The 18,136-nt window shown below is 41.8% G+C and overlaps 1 protein-coding gene across 1 annotated transcript; it reads left to right on the top strand.

Annotated features, from left to right (window-relative positions):
• On the top strand, positions 10,733 to 16,605 carry LOC109844879 (ankyrin repeat-containing protein At2g01680). Its single transcript, XM_020414048.1, has 3 exons — positions 10,733 to 11,165; positions 13,445 to 13,854; positions 15,462 to 16,605. Exons 1-3 carry the CDS (start codon positions 10,883 to 10,885, stop codon positions 16,323 to 16,325), a joined length of 1,557 nt encoding a protein of 518 aa, XP_020269637.1. The 5' UTR covers positions 10,733 to 10,882; the 3' UTR covers positions 16,326 to 16,605.

Here is an 18,136-nt window from a genome sequence, read left to right as displayed (position 1 = left end):
GTATCAACAGGGCCATGGTTACGGCCCCCAGCCGCAGCAGAGGATTGAGGCACCGCCAGCTATTCCTAGGATTGAGGGGCCAGTAGGCCAGATTCGCGCGATTCAGGAGATTCCCGAGGGATAGATAGTCCCGTATACTTCACCATCGACAGTTCAACAGTCGCCAGCCACTGGCAGAGTTTATACAGTCATACCACGTGATCATGGTGTGAGCGGAGCTATAGTAGAAAGTACTTTCTTAGTAAACTCTTTTCCAGCTCGGATCTTGTTCGATTCCGGAGCTTCCCATTCTTTTATATCTCATGCCTTCATGGATAGACTCCAGTTAGTTGCACATCATTTAGATATTCCGTTGTCCGTCTCTACTCCCTTAGGAGAGGTATCTCTATTAGGGAACGTCTGTAGGTGATGTGTCATCAGCTTAGATGAGTCCGAGTTTATCATAGATTTGATCGTCTTGTGGATGTCGGATTTTGCGTCATTCTCGGTATGGATTGGTTATCATCCTACCATGTTAGTATTGACTGTTTTGCAAAAATAGTTAGTTTGCGAGCGTTCGATGGGTCTGAGTTGATCGTAGCGACCTCACAGGGCAACTAGTTTGCGGAGTCATTTCTGGCCTATATCGAGGAGGTGATGCTGAGAGATCGGAGTGCTGATTTGTGCGATGTAGGCGTATAAAACTGCCTATAGGTCCCTTAACACAGCTCGACGACGCCAATTCGACAAAATCGACCATCGGGCGACGTATCCAAGCACGACCTTTAGTCCGCAACACCGAAGCCGGATGATACGCAACGAAGCGGGTTAATGAGGCTACGAAGCTAATGAACCGCACACAAACAACGGAATGAATCCACTCGTGTGCGGAATCAAGCTAACAGGTTGAGGAATCAACGAATCATCCAACCAAGGGCGGACTCGGACGAATCACGATCGAATCAAGATCAGATTCGGACTCGAACTCAGAATCGGATTTACTGCCAAATCAGGTCAACGAATCGAGTCCGAACCAATCAACCGCAGAACCAGAAAACGGGCACAAAGAGGAAACCCAAACACCCTGAGGGGCTCGGCCGAAACCGAGCCACTTCAGGGTGGCTCGGCCCAAGCCGAGCCACCCTGAGGTGGCTCGGTGGCCGGGTGCTCAGCGATCGTCAACGCCAAAAAAGGCAGGTGTTCGAGAGGACCGGATCTCAGATCTACGCAGGCGTACTCCGGATCAAAGCTTGTCCTTTGATCCCGAGATTTGGATGATTATTTCCTTGGTGAAATAATCCTCCCCGGCTATTATTTCCTTGGTGAAATAATACCCGTTATGCTGCGTAGATCCGACCGGATCTAGATCTAGTGGTGGTCCACGGATAAACCCCGGCGCAGGCAAACAACCCACGCAAGCGAGCGACCGTAAAACAGGAGCTCGTGATTTGTTCGACAAACAAGGAAAAAAAGTTGTAATCTTTTCTTTATTTTCTTTGATTTTCATCTATTACAAGAGTGTACAATGGAATCAATGATGAAAGCTACAATTTTTCCCGCGAACAATCTGGCGACCACAGTGGGAGCCACCGATCTCGCTGCCGAGATCGTTGCGTCGCAGCCGCGGATCCCGATCCCGGTCGTGGAGGAGGTCGAATACGAGTTTGACCAACAGAAGTTTGAGGCGTACCTATCGTCCTCGTCCGGATCTACCTCCCCCCGCAAGTCCAAGAAGTTATACTCCAAGAGAAAAGTTCGTTGGTACGAAGAAGTTGAAGCTACCAACGAAGATCTCGCCCCGTTTGATGCCAAAGCTGCATCGGGTGAGATCTCTCCAACTTCCAACCAGGTCAGATCTGTTCTGGCCAAATCTTCTGTTGCCGAGGGCGTGGTGACTCTCTCGAAGAGAGCCCGCCAAAGGCAACGTCAACGCCTTGCGAAACAATTCGCAAAGGCAATGGAATCTGTAGACGGGATCCGCTACAATACGGATCTGAAAAACAGAAGAGGCAAACAGCCTCAACAACAGATGAATGGTGGTTCCTCCAAGCCACCAACAATGCAATGGGTCCATGTCAAACGGAACCGTTCAACGCTGGAGGAACGCATTCGCAAACGCCGTGCATTATCAGCGCAGGCACGGGCTCAAGCTGAAGAAGCCCGTAGAAAGCTTCAGAAGGAGGTGACAAAGAAGCCGCCACCAACCCGCAAAGTGTGGAGGCCGAAATCCGAAGCGGTGATTCCGGCCAAAGAGCAACCTTTGCAACCTTCGAAGCAGGTTCAACCTCCGGCGAACCAAGCTAAGTCGCCGAGAATTCCCGTAGCTACTCCGAGAGATCCCGCAGGACCATTCCAGAAAAGGAAGTCAGTCTTGGAGCGCCTCGGTCCACTTCCCGAGGAGCGAGGCAAAACTCCAATCCAAGAACGTTTGGGTCCAGTGAAGAAGCCCCGAACGACTCAACATGCTGGGGGTCACCGCCACCCTCAACATGACAAGGAGTTCACGGTAGCTGCGCGTGCTAATTTGCGCATCGAAGTCCAGGAGACCGCTGAGAACTCACGCCCAAAAAGGCATGTTTCGAGGCGCGTGACTCTTGAAAGCCCGAAGAAGGCAGTTCGCCCTCAGAAGGAAACGTTGTCATCCGGTGATGATGACGTTATACCTGAGGAGTCGTGCCAACACGCGATAGGTTGCTCCGACTTTCAAACGGACGAGCTGTACTATCGTGCTGGGGGTACGAGGAAAACCAGGAAGAGGAGTCCTCAAAGACTAGAGACTCAGTGCCCTTGTTCAAAGCTCATTCGGGCGGTACTGTCTGAGTGCAACTGCATCAAGGCAGTCCCCGAGAGAGTTTCGGTGTTCAAGAGGCTTAGCACTGAAATGCCAAAGCTAAGGCCTAGGCGTTTCCGACGAAAGAGAGCGTTGGTGGAAAACGGAGAATTCCCGAGGGTCACCGTTAATATGACAAGCAAAGAGACCTCGTCACGGGATAATCTCGAGTCGATTCTGAAAGCATCCCAGCGTCTAACCTGTCTGCAGTCTGGAGCCATCGCGCGAGGAACTTATGGTAGGGTTCGAACAAGAGTACCTTCAGAAGGTGAAGAGTCAGATACCTGCTCCGCGGTCGCATCAGATAATACAGTGTCCAGTGAGGGAGAACCCCGCGAGTCACTGATGATAAGCGCGGAACAAGTGGCAAAGATGCTCGAAGATGCCATGGCCAAACAACAAGAAAGCTTCAGGTTCGAGATGCAGATGGCCATGCAGACTATGAGAGAGATGAATGAGCAACAAATCCAGGCATTGAGGAACCAACAAGGAGAACCAAGCCGCCGTAATCAGGTTGTTCAAGAAGATGAGCACACGAATGCGGATGAAGCTCGCAATGCCAATGAGCCTCCTATCAATGCAGGGGGTGGTAACGAGGATGCTAACGAAGATACAAATGAAAACTTGAAAATCAAAAACCTCGAAAGCAAGATCAATACATTGATTTCTGCTCAAGAGGTGAAGAAGACGGGCATTCCTTGTCCATACCCACGAGAATGGGAATCAATCCCCTATCCGACGAAGTTCAGTCTGATTAACTTCACGCCGTTCGATGGGAAGGGTTCCCCCACTCAGCATTTGATTTATTTCAAATCGCACCTGGGTATTATTTCCGGCAATGAGCCTCTGATGGTGCGGTCATTCGTCGGCACTCTTCGCGGAGCCGCCTTCGATTGGTATCGCCGCCTCAAGCCAGGAAGCGTAAATAGCTGGGACGACATGGAGACAAAATTCCTCGCTAACTTCTTCGATGATGACACCGAGATATCCATCGGAACGTTGCTCGACGAGAAACAAAAGGACGGGGAATTAGTCGATACTTTCGTCAAGAGGTTCCGGAACAAGGCATTGAATTGCAGGGACCCGATCACTGAGGGTTTCACCCCCCCCCCCTGCCACAACAATCTTTCGTTGGACGTGTTGGAAGCAATGGGGACAGCTCCGTCCAACACTTGGAAAGACTTGAAGGTCCGAGGAGAACAAGCAGAACGCTTCCTCCGAAGGAAGAAGGCTGAGAGGAGTCAATCGACGACTAATCCGCTGAACTCAAACTTCACCTCTCGTGGTAAGGGCAAGGCACCTGCAGCTGCTGCTGGTGCTGATCGAACGTCACAACAGCAATCCCGAAGGCAGCAAAATACTTCGGACCCGAAACTCAAAAAAGAGTATTCCTTCAAGGACGAAGACGTTCCAGCCATCTTCGAATCCTTCCTTGGAAGCAACAAGATCAAGCTACCACCTATCACAAATCAGGAGGAAGCTGACAACACGACTGATCCAAAGTACTGTGCATACCACAGAAGAGTCGTTCATCCCACCAAGGATTGCTTTGCTCTCAAGAATAGCATCCAAACCTTGGTTGAAGCCAGCGTTATATCGCTCAATTAAACCTCTTCTCATTCCTCCGAACGGTATAAGAGGTTAAACTGCTCCCCGATACTCCAAAAGGTATATGAGTCTAAACTATTTCCTTTCTTCCACGGGAAGTTCCTGGAGAGTGCCATGCATGGTATTCTTAAGGATAACCCGATCATGCAGCCGATACAATGATAAACCCAGTTTCGCGAAGAAGCTGGGGGTGGATGATTCATGTAACGGGAAATTCCCGAAAGGATGTTACATGTAATAAACACTAAACCCCCTTCGAGTGATTTGTACGAATCAACACTCCTACGGTAACTTGTACTCTCACTCTCACTTTTTGTTTGATCAAACCTTCCTACAGTTAGGACCGCAATCAAAATCCCCTCTCGATTCCTGCAATGAACGAGAGATCCACAAATCGAGTGATCAAACCTTCCTACAGTTAGGATCACCCCAAACTCCCGCTTGGTCAAACCTTTCTACAGTTAGGACCACAGTCAAAATCCCCTCTCGATTCCTTCAATGAACGAGAGGCCCACAAATTAAGCGATCAAACCTTCCTACAGTTAGGATCGTCTCAAACCTCCCATTCGGTCAAACCTTCTTACAGTTAGGACCACAGTCAAAATCCCCTCTCGATTCCTCCAATGAACGAGAGGTCCACTTTCAAATCGAGTGATCAAACCTTCCTATAGTTAGGGTCACCTCAAATTCCCGCTTGGTCAAACCTTCCTACAGTTAGGACCAAGACCACAATTCACTCTCGATAAACGAGAAATTCATCTTTAGTTCGGTAATCAAACCTTCCGACAGTTAGGGTTATCCGAATCTTCTCGATTCTCGGAGTGGAGATCCCACTTTTAGTTTCACCTTTCCGGATTCTGGGGGTGGAGATCCCACATCAAGTCTCCTTTCCTTCTTTGTTCGGGGAATAGAATATAAAATTCTTCCTTCCCCACACCAATCCTTTTCCAAGAATTCAGAATCCGATTCTAGGAAGTTTATCCCGAATCCTAAGCAGGGATAAGTCTGCGCCTAACACGCGCTGCCGGTTTAGTCTTTCTCCGTAGAAAAAGGCACCAGAGTTCGATTCTGGGGTATTTTATCCTGAAACCTACGTAGGGATAAGTCTACGCCTAATACGCGCTGTCGGTTAGTTCTTAACCGTTAAAAAGAACACCCGTCCACATATTCAACATTGTGGCAGGTTGTTATTAATAACACCAAAATCCATGCCTTACACGCATGGGGAATTTCATCCCGAATCCTAAGAAAGGATATGCCGACGCCTAACACGCGTCGCCGGTTTAGTCTTTTACCGATTGAAAAAGATACCAGAATACCAGTCTGGGGTAGCGTCTAATACACGTTGCCGGGTAGCCTATTCCCGTAACAATGGCGAAGCCTATGTATTCAAAGTCATAACAACAAGTCTCAGAGGATTCAATCTCTGAGCGCAACATTACATGCGAACGGATTTAAACAATCCGCATGCTAGCCCGACTCAAACGGTAGTCGGTAAAGGCTAATCAAATCCGTTGAAGGCTGGGGGTTAGCCAAAAATCCTAAAGTCAACGCCTAACACGCGTCGCCGGGTAACCTATTCCCGTAACAAATGGTAAAGCCTATGTATTCAACATCATAGCACAAAGTCTAAGGGAGTTCATTCCTTTAGCACAACGTTACATGCGGAACGGATTTAGACAATCCGCATGCTAGCCCGACTCAAACGGTAGTCGGTAAAGGCTTATCAAACCCGTTGATGGCTGAGAATTTGCCAAAAATTCTATAAATACGAGTCATTGACGCATCAATTTTATGGATTGGTCTCGTGTCTACGTATTCAATATCGTAGCACTAAGAGCGTTAACTCTCTTAGCACAACGTCACATGCGGAACGGATTTAGATAATCTGCATGCTAGCCCGACTCAAACGGTAGTCGGTAAAGGCTCATCAAACCCGTTGATGGCTGGGGATTTGCCAAAAATCCTATAAATACGAGTCATTGATGCATCAATTCTATGGATTGGTCTCGTGACTCAAGTATCTGCCACGCTCCAATACCTTAAGAGCTTAAACTGTGTATACTCCAGCAGACGTACGAGTATAAACTGTGTCTAACGCCGGACAATGCGTCACCAGGAAGCTCAAACGCCGAACAACACGTTGTAAATGATGATTCAACACCGACGACCGATGATTAGTTCTATGTTGAAACAACCAACTCGAGCTAAAAAGTTAGAAAAGCGAGAATCGACTTCAAATTCAAAATTCCAACAGACGGTCAGACAATAAATGCAGCACCGGGACCCTCACAGACTTTCGACAAAGCACCGAACAGCCTGGAGGACTGAAGGAATCAAGAACAGAAGCCACTCCAGACATCCCGTCGTTGCCGATTGAATGATGGGAGAAATCACATCCAAAGTATTCCAGACTCTTCTATAAAAGAACGAGGCTGAAATACTTTGGAGGGGGTATCTGTAGGCGTATAAAACTGCCTATAAGTCCCTTAACACAGCTCGACGACGTCAATTCGACAAACCGACCATCGGACGACGTATCCATATACAACAAGTTAGTCCACAACGCCGAAGCCAAGCGATACGCGACAAAGCGGATTAACGAGGCTACGAAGCTGACGAACCGCACGTAAACAATGGAATGAACCCACTCGCGTGCGGAATCAAGCCAACGGGTTGATTAATCAACGAGTCATCCAACCAAGAGCGGACTCGGACGAATCGCGATCAAATCAAGATCAGTTTCGGACTCGAACTCAGAATCGGATTTACTGCCTAATCAGGATCCGGATTTACTGCCAAATCAGGTTAACGAGTCAAGTCCGGATAAATCAACCACAGAACCGGATCACGGACAGAACCGAAAACGGAAAACAACGGAAAACAACGCCTAAGGGGGCTCGGCCGAAACAAATCAGATCTTTGGAACTTCGAGGGCTTGGACTCATTCAGATCTGGTGCTCGGCGATCATCAACGTCAAAAAAGGCAGGTGTTCGAGAGGACCAGATCTCAGATCTACGCGTGCGTACTCCGGATCAAAGCTTGGCCTTTGATCCCGAGATTTGGACGATTAGTTCCTTGGTGAACCAATCCTCCCCGGCTATTATTTCCTTGGCGAAATAATACCCGTCGTACTGCGTAGATCCGACCGGATCTAGATCGTGCGGTGGTCCACGACAAATAACCCCGGCGCAGGCAAAGAACCCACCAAAGCGAGCGACCGCAAAATAGGAGCTCGCGATTCGTTCGACAAAATTTGAAAAAGTTGTAATTTTTAATTTTCTTTATTTTTGATTTTCATTGTAACCGGATCTAAAAAAGACCGGATCTTTTGTAACCGAAAAACTGTTATTCAAGATAACAATGGAATCAATGAAGAAAGCAACTGTTTTTCCCGCGAACAGTTGAGGGCAAAGAATCAGGTATTTTCAGTCTTCCAGCAGTTTCATACTATGGTGGAGAGGCAGACATGAAAGAAGTTGATGTGTTTGCGCACTGATAATGGAGGAGAGTATACTTCCATTGAGTTTAGAGATTATTACTCCAAGCATGATATTCGACATTCAGAGGACAGAACCCAACACACCGCAACATAATGGAGTTGCAGAGAGGTACAACAGGACCATTGTGGAGAAAGTCAGATGCATGTTGAAGATGGCGAAGTTATCTAAGAGCTTCTGGGCTGAAGCTGTTCGCACTACATGCTACATAATCAATAGGTCTCCTTCAGTTCCTTTGGGTTTTGATATTCCAGAGAGAGTTTGGTCCGAAAAAGATATTTTCTATTCTCATCTGAAGGTGTTTGGTTGCAAGGCGTTTGCACATATTCCGAAGGAGAAGAGACAGAAGCTTGATGATAGAGCACTTCCTTGCATCTTTCTTGGTTATGGAGAAGATGAGTTCGACTATAAACTATGGAATCCAGAAAAGAGACAAATTATCAGACAAGCAGATGTGATTTTTCAGGAGGATCAGACTATTGCAGATCTTGGGAGAGTAGAGCAGTCAGAGAGTATTGTTAGTAAGATTCCAGATATGACACTCGTTTCATCTCCAGTACAGTTGCATCCTACAGATATAGAGCAGGTGCATGATGATGATGTTGTTGATGATGGTCAGATACCAGAGCAGGGAGACGGTGATCAGGATCACGAGCAGGAGGCTCCTCAGCGGGGGGAGCATCACCAGCAGCAGGAGTTTGCAGAGCTACAACTTAGGAGATCAGCTAGAGAGCATCGACCATCCACGGGATATCCTCTTTCAGAGTATCTACATGAATTAGAATTTCATCTATACGAAGTCTACATGGATTAGAACTCTATTTAGAAGAGGATTTGGATGATTTATTTGAAATAGGAATAGGTTTGGAGAATTCTATATAAGAGAGCTCTGAGATCAATTTTTATATAAACATTTTTCGGGTGAACCGTACTTTGGTGCTACAGTAACCACGGGTTTGCTACAGTGCCGCATTGTGGGAGAAAAGAGAGAGAAGAAAAAGAGAGAGAAGAAAAAGAGAGAGATAAAAGTTCAGATTCTGGATCGCTCGGTTGTCCGATTGTAGTGATTCAAAAGCTGTTGTCTTCAGAACGACGATATCGTCGAGGGTACGGTACTGGTTTCTCCACAGGAGTTAGAGATTTTTGGTGAGACGAGGTTTAGGGTTTTGGTGCCCTAGAGGTAACACCCGTATCTTTCTCTTGTGATTTAATCCTCAAGTTCAGGTGTAAGTTGGAGGGATTGTACTCTTGATTCATAGTGAAATATTTCTCTTTGGATTACCCCGTGGACGTAGGCACGATTTGCCGAACCACGTTAAATCTTGGTGTTTGTTTGCTTGTGATATTTTTCATTGGTGCTATTATTCGCTTAGTGTTTAGTTCCGCATATTAATCTCCTTAAAATCCCCAACAAAATCTTCATATTTACAATTTAGACCCCTAATACACTAACCTGATTTAGATAAGAGCCCGAATCAAATAAGCTGTTTAAAATAAGAAGCCAAATGTATAAATTTGTTTAAAGAACACAATCATTTCGAACAAATATGAAGATTTGCGGTGGGGCCTAGCTTTGATATATGAAGATTTAAGAGTGGAATATAGAATTACCAGACACTTGTGGGTCAGATAAAACAAAAACCCAATGAATTGACACGAAAAAAGAGAGCGCCAAAATGATTACTTCTGCATTCTATTGGAAGTCCATTCAAGGTGCTCTAAGTTTGTCTGATGCATTTTACCCCTGTGCAGAAAAAAGGGCTAATACAAAAACTTGAAAAAAAAACTAATTATGTAGTTTTTTTACATATTAACCCCTTATATCATAAGTAATTTGATATTGGCCCTTAAATCTTTATATTTTGATATTAGCCCCTCAAATAGCTATGATACGTTGATATCAGCTCCTATGGTTAGGTTCATATTTTGACATTAGCCCCTCAAATAGCCATGATGTATTGATATGAGCCCCTCATATTAACACATGATAGTAACTTGAGGGGCTAATATCAAAATATCAAGATTTAAGAGAATAATATCAAATTACTTATGATTTAATAGCCATGATGTATTGATACGAAGCCCCTCATATTAACACATGATAGTAACTTGAGGGGCTAATATCAAAATATGAAGGTTTAAGGGGATAATATCAAATTACTTATGATTAAATAGCCATGATGTATTGATATGAGCCCCTCATATTAACACATGATAGTAACTTGGGGGGCTAATATTAGAATATGAAGATTTAAGGGGATAATATCAAATTACTTATGATGTAAGGGGTTAAGATCTAAAAAACTCAATTATGTAATGTGTAATTTCATGTTACACCAAGGTCATTATGTAATTTATAAAAAAACGCTTTTTTAGATATTAGACTTTTATATCATAAGTAATTTGATATTAGCCTCTTAACATCTTTATATGTTGTTATGTGCCCTTCAAATATCTATAATATGTTGATGCGATCCCCTATAATTATGTTCATATTTTGTACTAGGCCCTAAAATAGCCATGATATGTTGATAAGAGGCCCTTATATTAACGTGTCATATCAACTTGAGGGGGTAAAATCAAAATATGGAGACTTATGGAGTAACTACAAATTACCTTCAACGTAAGGGGCTAATATCTAAAAATTCTAAAAAAAAAGACTATCGTATTTTGTCGTCCAACTCCACGTTCTAACTGTTTCCATCACTCCCGCCACCTCCTCAACAAAAGTCCCTTTCACCCCTCAAACAAACATATAATTCCACTCAATCAGTGACACTCGAATATGAATAAATTAAACATTACTCAACCCTGCAACGATTTTCACTCAATTCTCCATCTCGCTCACTTTCGTGGTTTTACAGGGAGCACGGGCCCAAAAAAAAAAAGAAAAAGAAAAAGAAAAAGAAAAAAAGAAGGAAAAAAAATTCTAATTGAAATTGGGGAAAAACGAAACCCTAGCTCATGGATCTCCGGTTGCAACTGCACCAGTCGTTCTTCGCCGCCGTCACGTCCGGAGACGTATCCGTCGTCCGAGGCATCGTCGGAGGTGCCAGAGCGGAGACGGCGGCGGCGCTGATGAAGGCAACAACGGAAGCGGGGGAGACGGCGCTCTACATAGCGGCTGAGAACAATCAGGAGGAGCTTTTCCGGTATCTCGTCGGATTCTGTGATCTGGAGACGGCGAAGATTCGATCGAGGAAGGATATGGACCCGATTCAGGTGGCGGCGAAACAGGGCTACGTCGGTGAGATTTCTTGAACTTGTTTCAGTTTTGGACCTTTTGGTGAACATGGTGTTTATTGTACTGAATTGTGTAGAAAATAAAAGTTATTTTGGGAGAATTTGGGGTGGGAAAAGGGATTTGCTATAATTTGAACTAAGAAGTAGAGCTTGAGAAATTGATGGAGATAAAATGGACGAAGCATTCTGGAGTAGAACTGAAGTTTGACCTTGACCTTATAAGGGTTGACTTTTGAGAAGAAAAAATTGCAATTGTGATGTCCTGAATTAAGAGATAGAGTTGGTTTGTTCTCTATTTTCAATTGTCTTGGAAGAATAGTTTGCGGAAGAAACGTTGGAATTGTCTGTCTAATTTTCTCGAATTCTTTTGGATACGTTTTCCTAGTTTTATTATAATAAATTATCTTATCTTATAAGTTCAATTGGTAAGTAGTTGGTAATAGACAATTGTTTAGTTCTCTATTTCCGATAGATGTGCAGTAGAATGGAGACCATGAGCCTAACTAGCATTTTAATATAAAAATAAATAAATAAAAAACAAAAAATACAAAATATTTAACTTATGTAGACTCCATTTCAGTTTGAAGTTCTGTCTAGCTGAATTGTGTGAGATATGATGGGCCTGATATGGTGGATCTAGAAATTTGGGGTTGGGGGCATGGGGAGGGGGGAGGGCAGAAAAAGGTTACATTCTATGTTGCATGGGTATGGGTACAGGCACTGTTTTAAAAAACCTCCGCCTAGTCCGCTTAGGCGTACGCCTAGGCCTAGACGGTACCTAGGCCGCCTAACTAGCGCCTAGCGCCTAGACGGTATTTAAGTTGCCCACTTAGATTTTACGAGCGTTTAGGGGAGCATTGTCTGCTTACGTGGATTGCACCCTGTAGGCATTGATTGTGATTTTATGTGTCGTAGCCTACACGCCCTCCAAACTCCATTAACATCCAAATATGAACACCTTCACTATCTCCTCCGACCTTCAGCAAAACCTCATCGATCACCACTTAAATGAAGAAAGAAAAAAAACGCCCAGAAACCGCTTAGGCGCCCGCCTAGACGACTAAGCGCTGGGCGCCAAGTCTGACGCCTAGAAGCGCCCAGCGTTTAATGTAACATTGGGTACAGGACATGGCAAATTTGTAAAAGGTCGGGTATGTGGAAACACTATATAAATATTGATATACACCTGTATTGTATATTAGAATTAATAACTTATATGAGAACAAGGATGATAATTAAAATTCCTATAACATTTTTATGTTTCTTTTATTATGAGAAATATAAATTAGAAAATCACTAGTTTTTGTACTAGACATCCAAAGGACCCTTCAAAATCATAGTTCAGAACCTGATCTATGTCTAACGAGTTTCAAGAAGTGAATGAGAAGCGTAAGATATATGTCCAAAAAATGTATGATAAGTGTTTTAAATTAAAACATATATTGTATAATTGACGAATAAATGTATGCATATGTGTAAGGAGTGTCCAAGGAGTTTGTGTACGGGTCGGTATGTGTTGGGTACGGGTACAGCTTCAGAGTAGAAGTACCTGGTAACATAGGTTTATTTTTAATTGGTAACAATAGGCTAATGATTTGAATTCATTCAAATTTGATGGAAATTTGACGAAATTAGGGCAACTTTTTCTTAGAAGACTACTCAAAATTATTAACTGAAGCTCTTATTGGTATTGGTTGCGGAATGTTCTCCTCTCAAAGATTCATTTGTTTCAGAAGCTTCTCAGCTATGTTACTTGAGCACAATTCTTACTTACATACCAACCTCTGAAAGATCTAACCAAGGACACATCCATATTTAAATGATATTTACTTACTTAATAATTTCACACCCCTTTTTTTGCGGCACCTAATATGGCGGTTAAAGGGAGAGTAAAAGGAAGCATCCATTAGGTGCGCCTATTTAAAAAAATATTTGTATTTTTTTAGCAAGCTAAAGATTTATTCATTCTAATCGTTCTCAAAAGCCCGGAGCTTCTTGCAGAAGTGTCTGAGCACTGAGAGATTATAACTACTAAGAAATCTCGATCATCTTTTTCATTTTTTAGTGCATTATCTTGGTACATGACAGAAGTGAGGCATTGGTATCAGCTGGAAATAGGATGACTTGAGCCTATTTGGCTTATTGAGTTTGTTTACATGGCTCAGATGTCATGCTATAAGATATAACATGGAAATAGTATTCATCAATATGCGTTATAAATTGAAGCATTCTTCTTTGTTTGTTGCTGGTTTAAAATTTGCCCCATGAAATGCTTAAATGCAGGTATTGTAAAAGAGCTAGTGGTCCTATGGCCTGAACTTTGCAGTCAATGTGATTCATCAAATACTAGCCCTCTTTATTGTGCTGCATTTAAGGATCATTTGGATGTGGTGAATGCCATATTAGATGTGGATGAGAGTTCAATGAGGATTGTGAGAAAAAATGGCAAGACATCACTGCATATGGCTGCTAGAAATGGTCATCATCGGATTGTTAAAGCACTTATAGATAGGGATCCTGGAATAGTTGCTATAATAGATAAGAAGGGCCAGACCGCACTTCATATGGCTGTGAAAGGAAAGAATACTGATGTTGTGGAGGAATTGCTGAATGCAGATCCTTTAATTCTCAACATGCACGACAAGAAGGGAAATACTGCGTTGCATATAGCCACGAGAAAATGGAGGCCTCAGGTAAGGAGTCACTATGCACGCACACTATACGCTTGTTTCAACTCTTCTTCTGTTAATTAAAAATACTGTTGACTTCTAGTTCAATTTTTAGTTAAATTGGTCAATTTGTTAAATATATTTATTATTTTAGATTATTCTGTTGAATACCTGGTAACATCTTATCAGATTTATTTTTAAGCTAGCTACACCTAAAACTAGTTCTATCTTTCTTAGTAGAGTACTTCATTAAATGAAGTTCATTGTTCTAAAGTACATGTTTTGATATGATACCGTTACAAATTATAAAGTGCATATCAGAATAGCAGATGAGCATGGAACTGGAAATGTTCTTGGATGCCTTCTATGAAAAACCATTCAGTGTTTAGCTTTCATATTGTGATGCATATTGTAACTGAACTTATTTACAGTACAAGAGAATAGATGATATGTTCTTTATAGCATGAACAAATTGCTTGTCTGAGGCTTTCTTCTCTAGAAGTCATTATAGAATGCTTTCATTTGTGGGTTTATCTTACAAAACCAAAAGCTGTTTAAGTTTGAAGCAAGGCTACTCTATTTGACATTGGAATCTTCAGCTTAATTTCAAGTTTTAACTCAAGCTTCATCTTTTATTGCCAGAAATCTTGGGCACTTCCATTTCCTCGTAAATGCCTTAACCGTGTGTAACCTAGCAGATAGTTTCTGTCTACTTTCATTGCACTTCACTCCTATTGGTACATTTATGTATTCAGTTATCTCTCATCTAAGAAAAGAACTTTATCATGTTATGGGATATCCTATTGCTAGCTAAGGTAGCATCATGAACCACAGGATCTATGAAAGGTGCAGGCTTTAGAAGGATAGAAGATAGCAATTTCACCGTTCACAACCCCTTTGGAGAAGAGAAACAATCAAATTCTAGGTTAGAGGGCCAATGCCAGTCCGAAAAAGAAAGAAGGAATAGCCTTCCCTATTTGTATTGATTATGAACCAGATTCCTGCCTTTCCTATTTGTCATTTGCATGTAACCAACTATAACAATGATAACTTTGGTGTGAGGACGAAAGCATTATTTCTGTTTTATACGATATATCTTCTACGATTTCTGTTCAGTAACTTAGTCTTTGCATGCGTTACGCATAATCCTAAAAAAAAAGTAAATGAACTGTTTTTAGGGATTGTTTACATGATTTTTTTGTTCAGTACTAATTAGAAATTTCTTATGTCTTCTAATCTCTCCATGATAAGTATGTTATGCATATGCTATGAAAATAGTTCGTGAAATCCCTATCTGTATCTTGAATTCCTTGGTCTCCAAATGAAAAAGAAAAAAAAAATTGTTTGAGATGCTTCTGACTGCTTATTATATCATGTCGGTTATGATTTATTTGACGTACTGCGATAAAAGTTTTGAATGTACTGAATTCTGGAGTAAATAATTCTTGGAGACTGTTCAAAGAATAAAGCTCTCCATGATCTTGTTTTATTTCATGCTGACAAGCATAATACTTTGGCTGAATGCTACCAAATTTAATGTCGATTGATATGTATGTTTGCTCAAATACAATAACAACTTATTCTGCTTGTTTTGCTGCTGACATAATGATCAAATTTTCCTTTTTTTCCAGATAGTACAGCTTCTATTGTCTTATAGTTCAATTGAAGTAAATGCCATTAACAGTCAGGATCAAACTGCGCTAGATTTAGCAGAAAAAGTCCCTTATGATCAGTCACAAATGGACCTAATGGAGATCCTTAGAGAAGCTGGTGCCTGCAATGCCAGAAACATTGGTAGACTTGATGAAGAATCAATGCTTAGAAGAACTGTGAGCGACATAAAGCATGATGTTCATGACCAGCTCATCCAGAATGCCAAAACCAACAAAAGAGTCACAGGGATTGCCAAAGAGCTGAAGAAACTTCACAGGGAGGCAGTCCAAAATACCATCAACTCGGTAACAGTTGTTGCTGTGCTCATCGCCTCCATCGCATTTGTTGCCATCTTCAATTTGCCAGGACAGTATTATGTGTCTGGCAAAGCAAATGTAGCAGAGACTATGGGATTTCGAGTGTTCTGCCTTTTAAATGCTACTGCACTTTTTATCTCTCTTGCGGTAGTTGTGGTCCAGATCACTTTGGTTGCATGGGAGACTGGTGCTCAGAAGCAGGTGGTTTCGGTTGTTAACAAGCTAATGTGGGCGGCCTGCCTTAGTACTTGCAGTGCTTTTCTTGCCCTGGCTTTTGTTGTTGTTGGAAGGCGAGCCTCATGGATGGCAATAACAATAACAGCGATTGGAGCACCGGTAATGATTGGGACTCTGCTACTATTAGGATATTGGATTCTTGAGCAAAAGTTTAAGTTCGGTGAAGATTCTCAGAGGCGCATCAAAAGAGGGAGCGGAAGCAAGTCCTTCTCCTGGTCTCATTATTCGGCATACTCTGACTTGGATGGGTTGTCAGATCACGAGAAGAAGAAGATATATGCTCTGTAGATTTGTTGTATTAATAGAGGTATTAGATGCCAAGGAGGGAAATGTGGTTTATGATGTGCTATGTAAATATCTGCGCTAGTTGTGATTGGCTTTGAAGGGAGCAATTTTGGGTGGCGTTTACCTGTTTTGCCCTTCGATCTGCTTTGTATTGTATGTAATGTAATGTAGTTTTTGTAAAATGATTAGAGCTCTGCTGATCATGAATCATCATTACAAGCAACAATCTACGAGCTTGTTATTTACCACGTTTTATGGAGGTATGCGTGCTGGCTTGGTATTTTGTGTACATGAGTCCCTTGGCTTCTTATCTTGCTAGAAGCGCTGTTACATGTGAAAACTGAGCAGTTTCGTTATCTTTCCTTGAGCATTTCTGAATTCAGATAAACTTTGCAGGGTTGCTACTTGCTTCTGACAATATGCTAGCTTTTAGATTTTTCAGTGCAAGCTCTGCTATCCTTAGATGTCCAAAGAATGTGGATGATTAGTTGGTTGGTCCTAAAAGTATTAGCAGAGTTTTATTTATAACTTCACAGTTTGGGGTTGTAGATTATAATTAAGCTAATTAACTGGAAAGAGGACTTTGAAATGGTGAGCAGCTACTCGACGGGTTGCGCTATACTCAGGACACCATGCGTGATGCATGTTACCAAAATACCTTTCCACAAATGTGTTGTACATGTAAATATTTTTTTTTAGTTTATGATCATTTTAAAACACAAGAACCAAATGAGAAAAGTTTCTAATTCAAAAATTCGATCCCGTCGTAAAAGTTAAAAGAACAACATGATCAACATTTGGGAAGTCCTTTGAAAAGTTTCCAAAAAGGACTTCCCAAATGAAAAATATCATCATTTTGCAAAATAGTCCAAAACACGAAAATGTAAACATATGAATTTTGACATTTAGGCTAAACCATGTTTTGAAACTTTGCACAATGATTATGTAGACTAAATAAAATATGTATATGAATATTGTTAAGTCCAAAAACTAAGAAAACAATATTTTTACGAATACAATAGAAAATGAAACATAGGAGTATGTATATGAAAATATATTTGTTTCATATCTAAGTAGATAAACCAAAACACAATAGTAAATATGAAATATATGATTTCATATTTATAAACATGAAAACTCAAAAACTATGTATGTATATATATAACTATATATATGCATAGAAACCAAAACTTATGTATATCTATATAACTATATAGATATACGAAGAAACCAATAACTGTGTGTGTATATGATATTGAGCTTAGAGTATCTAACACACATACTATAAAATCTAAACTAGATTACCCAAGCTTGATCTTGATCTTCATTGTAGCTCAACTTGGTACACATGCGGATGAAGCTTGAACTTGATCTTTAACTTGAATTGTATAAGCTTCAACCCGACATTCCGCCAACCTCCATTTGATATGATCGTTAAGGCTCTATTCCATCCATCCTCCAACTTCGTTGTTTGTCTATAATAAATACGAAAATACAAACACTAGACAAACAACATTAGTAGTAAATTGTTTATTAAACATCATCAAAACAAGAAGGCCAACAATTTTAATAATTAAATAAGAATTTCAGTCGTAGGACCAACCATTGAAGTTGATACGTCTACTATTCATCCTTTTACGTTTGCAGAATCCACTTCTAAGGGATCCGTTGATCTAGACCCGAAACCATCAGAAGACACAACTGAACAATCATCTGGTGTGGCGAATCAACCGTCAAGTATTATTCCTGAACAAACTTCGGTTACTGTGGAGCATGCCACGGCATCGACAAGTCAAGGTAATTAAATCATGGGA

Source organism: Asparagus officinalis, chromosome 6 (assembly GCF_001876935.1).
Source record: "Asparagus officinalis chromosome 6, Aspof.V1, whole genome shotgun sequence".
In the NCBI taxonomy this organism is placed as follows: Eukaryota; Viridiplantae; Streptophyta; class Magnoliopsida; order Asparagales; family Asparagaceae; genus Asparagus; species Asparagus officinalis.
The sequence above is the reverse complement of the archived record's forward strand: the minus strand, read 5'-3'. Positions and strand labels throughout refer to the sequence as shown.

Coding starts and splice junctions, on each gene's coding strand:
- LOC109844879 (XM_020414048.1), top strand. CDS start 10,883: ATGGATCTCCGGTTGCAACTGCACCAGTCGTTCTTCGCCGCCGTCACG. Junction 11,166..13,444: donor GGCGAAACAGGGCTACGTCG/GTGAGATTTCTT, acceptor GCTTAAATGCAG/GTATTGTAAAAGAGCTAGTG. Junction 13,855..15,461: donor CGAGAAAATGGAGGCCTCAG/GTAAGGAGTCAC, acceptor CTTTTTTTCCAG/ATAGTACAGCTTCTATTGTC.